This window comes from Alligator sinensis, unplaced genomic scaffold (assembly GCF_000455745.1).
Source record: "Alligator sinensis unplaced genomic scaffold, ASM45574v1 scaffold323_1, whole genome shotgun sequence".
NCBI classification, from domain to species: Eukaryota; Metazoa; Chordata; order Crocodylia; family Alligatoridae; genus Alligator; species Alligator sinensis.
In genome coordinates, this window is record NW_005842483.1 from 1,210,619 (window position 1) to 1,219,458 (window position 8,840).

At 51.4% G+C, this 8,840-nt stretch overlaps 1 protein-coding gene across 6 annotated transcripts in view; it reads left to right on the forward strand.

Moving 5' to 3' along the window:
• LOC102383381 (ER degradation-enhancing alpha-mannosidase-like protein 3) overlaps window positions 1-8,631 on the forward strand; it is a 22,017-nt gene extending 13,386 nt beyond the window's left edge. For 3 of the 6 annotated variants that reach the window (XM_014523406.2, XM_025212771.1, XM_025212770.1), the window contains 9 exons: window positions 1,418-1,501; window positions 1,971-2,095; window positions 3,286-3,490; window positions 4,546-4,703; window positions 4,813-4,933; window positions 5,522-5,710; window positions 6,630-6,795; window positions 7,394-7,582; window positions 8,084-8,631. In XM_014523406.2, the coding sequence (XP_014378892.1) occupies window positions 1,418-1,501; window positions 1,971-2,095; window positions 3,286-3,490; window positions 4,546-4,703; window positions 4,813-4,933; window positions 5,522-5,710; window positions 6,630-6,795; window positions 7,394-7,582; window positions 8,084-8,247 (1,401 nt within the window). In that variant the 3' untranslated portion in view covers window positions 8,248-8,631. The remainder of the gene's footprint in view (window positions 1-1,417; window positions 1,502-1,970; window positions 2,096-3,285; window positions 3,491-4,545; window positions 4,704-4,812; window positions 4,934-5,521; window positions 5,711-6,629; window positions 6,796-7,393; window positions 7,583-8,083) is intronic. The other 3 variants (XM_014523407.2, XM_025212769.1, XM_025212772.1) reach the window with 3 other exon arrangements.
• The last annotated feature ends 209 nt before the right edge of the window (window positions 8,632-8,840 follow it).

The window sequence follows — 8,840 nt, forward strand, 5'->3', positions numbered from 1 at the left end:
AGGGGCATAGCCTTTCTGAGAAAGGAAGGGGTAGGAGGGCCTGCAGGATCAATATCATTGTGGGAGGGAGATATTGTAATGGGACCGCTGACCTTTTGGGTCCTTGACTGTCTCTGTTTCCTGCATTCCACCTTTCCACAGCAAAGATAAGATTGCCCTATGTAGGAAGTGAAGAGGATTGGAGGACTTAGGCATAAAGTGTAGGCAGACTACTATACCTACACCAATACTGTACAATAGGGCTGCCTGAGCAACGGCATATATATTTGACTGGGGCTCTGTGGCTCCCAACTGAGATGGGGGCCCCACTGGGGAGGCACTGTATATATGCACAGTGAGAGAAAGACAGTCCATAACTGAAGGGCTCAGAAACTAAGGACAAGGGAAGAGAGGAAGCTGAGACAGGTAAAGGAACTGGATCAAGACTGGCCAATACATTTGCAGTGACTGGGCCCATGGATCTCCCTGATAAACCAACCTGTCACTTGGCCCTTGCTAGACAAGGTTTGCAGGGCTGCAAAGTGCCTACTAGTGCTGACCCTTTTTTTGGATAAACTGACATGCTGTTCTCAGAAAAATTACTGTGCCTTGAAGAAAGCCGACATCTTGGCTAGAGATGTGGGGGGGCATGCTGTTCTCTCTCAGTATACATGTGGGCTTTAGTACTGAAAGGTATGTGCATATTTCCCCTTGTCTCTTAAATGAAAAAAGGAAGCGAGACACAAACCTCTCCCTTCTCATCTGCCTTTCCTGTGACCAGCCTTGGCCTGCATTTCTTCCCCTTTCTTCCCACTTTGGTTAAATCTCCTCTCACCTTTACTTTCTTTGGCTATTCCTCCTGGGTTGTGTGGTCTGAAATCCTTTACAAGTTGGGGGAAGATTTAGAGGAATTAAACCTGATACGGGTATAATTTTCATTCTCATTGGTACAGAACAAACCCAGGTGGATTCCATAGGCAACTAACATTGCAAAAACACCATGCCAGATGGTGATGGGGCAGGGGTGGGGGGCGGTTATGCAACTCTGGGAACATGTGAAGCATGATTTGAATACAAAATTGTTTTGTTTTCCAGAAGCAAGAGGGGTGGAGAGGGAGATTGGGTAATAATAATAATTCTGCCTTGCTTTATATAACATGTTTCCAAGCACTTTACAAAGGCAGGTAAATAGTGCCTGTACTGTATGGAGGTGGACATGGAGGCACAGAGCAGCAAAGTGGCTTGCTAAAGGCAACCTGGCATGCCTGTGGCAGAGCCGAGGGTATAACTCGGATACCTGTGTCCCAGGGCAGTGTTCTTCTCTAGACCATGGCTTTGAGCTTCAGAGTCTACCTCCTGCATCTTCCTTTATGGCAGGCTGTCTGATGTGGCACTGGCGGCTTGTATCTTAGCATGCTTTCTCTCTAATCTGTCAAAGGCATTCACGTCAGACTTCGCTGTGTACTGGGCCCAGCATCCTTTGAGGCCAGAGTTTGCAGAAAGCACCTACTTCCTGTACAAGGTTAGTCCCTTCCCATGAGTCAGCCTAACTATTGACAAGATGACACACCCTTGCAGTGCCTGCAAAGGGGGAAGGAAGACTTAGACCAGAGGGCTCAGTACTCTCATTGAGGACTAAAGGCTGGAGGGAGCATCAGCCTTTGGTAGCAGCCTGTCAGCTAAGGGTGGACAGGGAGGTGCTGGGTTTGTATTGAGGTGCTTGGGGAATGGGATTTGGTCATGTTTTTTAAACACCCAAGATTCCTGCATGAGTGTTGGAGATGGGGAAGGTCTGCTAAGTTCCTTCAGCCTTGAGGAGGAGTGGGGAAGGGAGCGTGGCTGGACTCCCTTTACAAACGGAACTCCTCTTGTCCCCCTTGTAAGCGTGCAGTACCATCCTCTTTCCTTACCCAGAATGCCTGTGGTGGTATTTTAGTGTGGGCAGAACAACTTGGGTGGTGTGGAATATCTTCCTCTACTTCCTTTCAAAGGCTACTCGGGACCCCTACTACCTCCATGTAGGCAAATCGATCGTAGAGAGCCTGAACAGGCATGCCCGGGTAGAGTGCGGCTTTGCAGCGGTGCAGGACGTGCGGACGGGCCGACATGAGGATAGGTAAACCTTGTACCACCCTGGGTGATATGGAGTAGTAGTAGGATGGACCCGGGGCATATATATGAATGAGCACATGGCTGGTATCTGGTGGGAGAGGCTCAGCACTTGCACAGTCCTGGGGTTGGGTAAACCACTTGTACTGGGAATGGACTAAATAGACATGCATGGGTGGTGCCTGCAGCCAGCATCCATTAGATGGGTGGGGTGAGGTTTGCCCGTGCAGTTCCCTGGGCTTTCCTTTCCCCCATTAGGTAAAGAGGGGATGAGAGTTCTCCTTAAGGCAGGCCAGGCAGATGAGTATACAAAGTTCTTCCTGACTCAGGATGCCAGGCATTTGCTGCACCAGCCTGGCAGGCGAGCAGTAGAGCCACCCAGGCACACACGTTCAGCTGTTCCAACGTGTTCCCAGTGTTCAGCGCACTGCAGGATGCCAAAATGAGAGGGGTTTACCAGCCTCTCCATGCTCTTGCCAGTGACCACACATTGGTATTGCATTAGGAGCATTGCAAACTGTGTCTAGAGAGGACGGTGCTTTAAATGCACCTGTTCTGCCCTGGCGGGCAGAGGCACTGAGATGACTAAAAGTAGGTTCGTCCTCTAGAGCCTGACAAAGTGAGGTGAAAGCTGTAATTGCCATCCTGCTCCTGAAAACAATGCTGTGGGGTTGGAACTCCCTAACTTAACAGCCTTTTCTAGCACTGTGACTTTGCATGATTCTAGAGGTATATCTAGAGAGGTGCCCCCCTGCTCTCTTGAGCCCTGGCTAACATGGGAGAGCCAACAGAAGGATAGGTCAAGTGTAACAATAGTGTTTGACTCTCTTGGACCTAAGTTGTCCTTGGGCAGGGCGAGTGGTATTAGGTGATGGAGAAAGCAGCAGCAGTCCCCCTCCTTGTACATTCTGTCTGGAGGGGGTGGAGTGGCACAGCCTTCTTTACTGGTGGTTCTTCTGTATGAAATCGGAAGATGGGCGAGGCGTGAAGGCAGAGGGAGATCACAGAGGCCTCAGTATTTCATGTGTTTCTCACGTTTCCCTTGTCATGATGGGGCATAGTAAACGTTGAAGTGGGGAACAGTGTCCTCTGCAGAGACCCGTGGGGCTACAGATAAACCTTTGTGGGTGCGCACGTTCTCGTCTCCTTGGTTGCGGCAGACGCTGCCTCTAACCACCATGTCTGTTTGTCATGCAGGATGGACTCCTTTTTCCTGGCCGAGATGTTTAAGTACCTCTACTTGCTTTTCACAGAGAAGCGAGATCTGCCTCTAGACATTGATGATTACATCTTTACCACAGAAGCCCACCTGCTGCCCTTGTCTCTCTCCACCACCCGGCCCCCCTGCCCAAGGAATGCGACCGTACGTCGGCCTTGGGCTCAGCAAGGCAGCAGGGGCACAGTTAGGTTTGCTGCTGCTTATGGTTGAGTCCAGCATGCCCTGTGCATGGGACTCTCTTCAGGGGAGGAAGTCAGTGTAAGTTTGGAACTTGGGGCAGAGTGAGAGTTGTGCGGGCTTGGCTCTCTAAAGGGCTCTAGTCATCCATGAAAACTGCAGCTTAACCTTGTAGTTCCATGGCACAATTGACTTGTGTTGCCATGAAGCTTGCATGCAAAGAAAGCAGTTTATCCACATCAGGAACTTCGCTGCCCCGCCAGTGAGGCACCAAGATGTGAAGTGTGGTAGGCAAAGTCACCTAGCAGGGCAAAAAGTTGAGTAGTCTCTCCATTGTGCTGTTCCTTGGACCATGCTATGGCCTGAAGAGCAGCTTTCCAGAGTTTGGAGCTGTGAATATTTTCACAGCTGGAGGTCATTGGCAGGGGTTCTTTCAGAGCAGCGTGCCATGGGCACATGCTGGTAGGTTGTGATAGGGCTGTGAGCCTCCTGTGTGAGGTGCTGTAGAATAAGTCTCGTGGACTTTTGGGATGTTTTTGGCTGGGGCTTTTCAGCAGAGACAGGGAAGTGTGGTGGTACTATGGTGGAAGGTGCTGGTAACATCTAGAGTATTGTCCTGTGGCACAGTTGTCTCAGGCCTGGGTTGACAGTCACTGGAACAGTGTGGAGGGAAGGGATGTGGCATTACCATCACAGGGTTTGGGTAAGAGTGTTAGTATGGACAGACAAATTACAGCAAGCTAGAAGGCAGAGAGATTTGCCGTGTGTCCATTGCACAGCAATAATTTCTTCTGTGCCTGCTCCTGCCTAAGAAGGCAAAGCATCGTGCCTTAGCTCTCCTTCAGGGACGGCAGAGCTTTGCTGAAGTTTAGCCTTTGCTTTTTGTGGTGTACAAATGCGCCCATGCCCATGCCCATTAACTGTGTGTCTGTGGCTTGGTGATGGGACCCCCTGGGCTCTGTAATTTGCTGTAGTTTGTGTGAGAATAAGACCCATCCCACAGCACCATGTGTGTACCGTTCTCGGGAGCAATGGGAATGGAGGTGCATCTTTCCCTGCAGATGCTTCACGAGGGCCTTGCTGAGGAAGAGGAGATCTTTACCCGATCGTGCCCCAGCGCTCAGACCCTCTTCCCCAATAACCCAACCTTCCCTTACACCATACGTGACAGCCACAAGCACCTGCCATCACTGGGGACGGAGCGCCTTACGCTGTTCAGGTGAGCAGCAGTCCCACAGGCTGTCACTGGGGCCTGTGCTGTGGCACTGCACCCTCAGGGCTACTAAAACAGAGTAAAACAGACTCTGTTGACCTTTGTGTTCCCTCAGCGGGATTGAGCTTCCTCTTCATGACACCAGGGCGGAGCCCTTGGAGATTCTGAAGCACCTGGGACTCACCCTCATTCCCCTGAGTGATGGGGATGTGCATATGGCTGGTGCCCAGCACAAGGTGAGAACCGAGGGTTCCCTGCATGGCTGTGCATGCTTATTTTCAGCTTTTTCAAGAGTGCCATGTTACTATGGGCAGCTGGTAAGAGCCTGTCCTGAGGCCTCTGCTGACAGACAGGCTTCCCACAGCAGTGCCAAGGGCTGTGTCATGGGCTGTTATCATTTTGCATGATGTCTAGAGACCGCGGCCTGCCAAGAATCACAGCTCTTGGGCAGTTACTGAAGACATGTTCCTGAGCACTTGGCTTGTACCTGGAGCCATGTAAGCTACAAGGAGATTTGGTAATCAAGTCATGTCAGAGACAGACCTGAGGGGGGGAGAGCAGGCATATTACCTGCAGTAGGTAGGCTGGGGAGCTGCCATAGAGCAGGGGGCAGAATAATTCAACATCACAGTCCCTAGTATGTGCTCTGACTCCCTCCCTGCCCACAGTCCTGTGTTGGCATCGTGTTCCACAATGGATTAGGTGACAAGAGCCTTGACTTTTGCTGCTGGAGGCACCCACAACAAACAGGTGCTATGATACCCAAGTGTCAAGGCTTAGCAGCTGATGGCCTCAGAGCAAAAAGTGCATTTCTTTTTCTGCAGCATGAAGTGTCTCCTGTGGGGGTGTTCACCCTGAAGTTCATCGCCGAGCTGGTCAGCCCTCCTTCAAAAGAGCCTCCAGGCCTCTCCCCACTTGCTGTCCAAGTCATTTCCCCCCCATTTTTAGGGAGAATGGTACTCACTGCCGGGCCAGCCCAGTTCGGCATGGACCTGACCAAAGAGGAGCATGGGGTGAGTGCTGTTTGTCAGCAATTCGACCTCTGGAACAGGGTAGGCAGAGTGTCTGAGAGAGTAGTGATGCCTCTCTACCTTGGGCTGTGGGGGATGTGACAGTGGTTGTGCCTAAGTGAATGAGGACAGCACTGCCTCTTTGCTTATGCACCCATAGTCAGGTGATCCTCCTCTGTAAAGCTGTTTTGAGAGGATTTGCTGGGTAGTGTTTCAGCCTGCAGGTTGGTGGGGTGGTAAAATGTTTCTTGTGGTGACTCCTCAGGACTTTTGGGTAGAAACCTAAGAAGTCCAGCTTGAAGTCTGCTAATGTGATGGCAGGTGCCTGTGGGCTCGGTTTGGTTTGTCTGGTTTGTTTTTTTTCAAGTGGATTGTACATTCAGTCCAGAAGTCTTATGTCATGTCTGAACTAAGCAGCATTCATGCCAAATGGAGCTCCCCATCTCCTGGGGCGGAAGATGGAGAGCTGCTCTGAGCAAATTTAAGTGGCCCACATGGTGTCCATATCTGCAGCACTTACCAAGTCTGAACTGGGGAGTCTGAGCTGCCTGGCTGGAACCTGTGCTGAGGCAGGGACTGTGCCCCTTGTGGTGCTTGGATGCTGCCAGCGATCCAAAGCATTGGGGATATCTGTTACCCTGTGATGCAAGAGAGTCCTGTTGTTTGCCAGGATGGGGCCCTAAGAGACAAACTGACCTGTGTGTGCTCACAGCAGAGAGAAGGTGTAACAGCCCTAGGAAATGTAAAGTGATTGTAGTGGTACCACATTGCAGAGGCTTAGTTATACGCACTCCGTGCGCCTGAACCTACAGAAACACCTGGGATCAGAAACGGGGGGCCAAAGCTATGACAGCATAAAGCATTGCACGAGGAAAGGAGGGTCACTGCCCCCAAGAGCATGCTGACATGTGTCTTGCCGCAGGTAAAGGGAAGCTTGGTCCAGAGTGAACCATATCAGGCCTGTTCCACAATTGCCAACTGGGAAGAAGTGCAAGGCAAAATTGCGCTGGCCCAGCGAGGGGGGTGCATGTTTGCTGCCAAAGCCAGGAACCTGCAGGGAGTGGGTGCCTCAGGAGTGATTTTTATTGGTGAGTGTCTGGAGCTGTCACTAGCTGACAGAGCCTCCCAAAGCACGTGTGTGTTAGTGGTGTGCTGTTTATCAGGGCAACGTGCAGTATGGACGGGAGGAGGCAGGGTAAGAGGGTGGGTGCTGGTAAGTAGGTGGGGCATTTTTTTACAGAAAGGGAAAGGGTAAAGTGAGTGCTAGATGTTGGGTCAGGCGAACAGGGATCACCTGGGGTTGTAGCCTTTCTCTGGTATGGGACACAATGTACCCAGTCAGGCCCTCCAGCCCTTCTTGTCACTAAAAAGTAGTTGCCTGCAGGCTTGGAAAATAAAGAGGAAATGTAGCCCAAGTGGCAAACATAGCTAGTCTCCAATGGAAAGGGGAGAGCTGCTGGTCTTGTGCACCCCAGAAGCCCTAAGCCGGAGAGTCAGAAGGGGTCAGAATAGGAATAGCATTTTTTGTCTGTTGTCCCCATCAATAATGCGTCTACAGCGAGCAGGGAATAGTGCCCCAAGTTATGGGGCTTTGGTCTAAACCAGCACGGGGGACAGCATGCGTGGGTGGGGGTGAGGTGAAGTGTTTCCAGCTTGGACCCTGAAAAGCCATTCCCGTCTCTGTAGATGATGTGGAAGGCAGCCGCAGCGAGGACATGGTGCCTTTCCAAATGGCGGGAGATGGCAGCACTGATGACATCGTCATCCCCCTTGTCTTCCTCTTTTGGAAGGAGGGCCAAACCCTCCTGGATGCCTTGGCCCATCATCGCAATGTGGAAGTGGTGTTGGGTGCCAAACTCTTCTTGCTTGGGGAAGGTAGGTAGAAGACAGAGGAGCCAAGGCTGGGCAGGGGGTGGGGAACAACACCACTTGAGAGATACTCAACCAGGGTGTCATAAGATCAGGTAAGGGTGCCACCCAGTAGTAGCACTGTGAAGTATACAAGTACTTAGGCATGAATACAAAATAAATCCACAACTTTCAAGTGGGAAGCCAGAGTGGCAAAAACATTGACCTACGCAGTGTAGGGGGAAGCAAGCTGGGATGATGCATGGCAAAGGGAAAACTTTCTCCTGCGTGGGATCGAATTGTACCCGAGACTGTAATGTCTTTCTGTGAGGAGCTTTGGCACAACCCCTTTGTGGCTGGCATGATGCCAGCAAAGAAAGGGTCAGGTAGTGTGGGAGACAAGGTACAGGAAAGCAGGCAAATGCCAGCTTTGACTCTCAAGTGAGAATGACTGATGCATGCAAAATGAGTCGGCTCCTTTTATACGCATTTAAGAGTGCTCACCTAGTGGCTATTTCAACTTTGTAGACAAAGAAGAGAGTCCTGCATCTCAAAAAGATGCCTCGGAGTTGCCGCATGTTGAGCAAGAGAGATGCTTTCGAGGTGGCTGGGACCAAGCAGTCATGGAGGAGGCCTCTCTCAGTGCCCCAGATGATAGCTGGCAGCCAGTACCTGCGACCCAGGAGCACTGAACTGGCCTAGCCATTGGCCGCCCCCCAGACCGGGGATGCTGAGAACTCGGAACAATGGTGCCACATGACCACAAGCTGGCCATGCAGCCAGGAGTTGGCATTGGCAAGGTTGGGAACCTAGCCGCTTACAACCTCAGGAACTTTTATGTATGCAAATTTGTGTGAAGGTGCAGGGGATGGCCTGTGGGGGGGGGAGGGGTTGTGCTGAAGGACCGGAGAAGAGGACAGGGGGAAGACCCTGAGGAGGTGGCCGTTGCACACGTTGGAGAAGGACATAGGTTTTTTCCCCTGGTGTTTGTCATGGCTGTAAGGGTAAGGGGGAAGGGAAGGGCACAATGACAGCAGTTTTATTTATTTAGTATAAAAGCAGAAGATGTGCCAATCTATGTGTGTGCTGGCGAGACCAAAGGGCTGCTGGCTGGGCAGTGTCAACGTGCTGCATGTGCGTCTGCAGAGGGGAAGTGAGCACGGCCAAGATGCACATAACCTGCAAAGAGATCTCTGTGTGTGTCATAGTGTATCACTCATGGAAAACAAGGAGTGGGGTGGGGGAAGTCATCCTATGGACCCAAGTGGCTGGGGTCAGTCTTCAG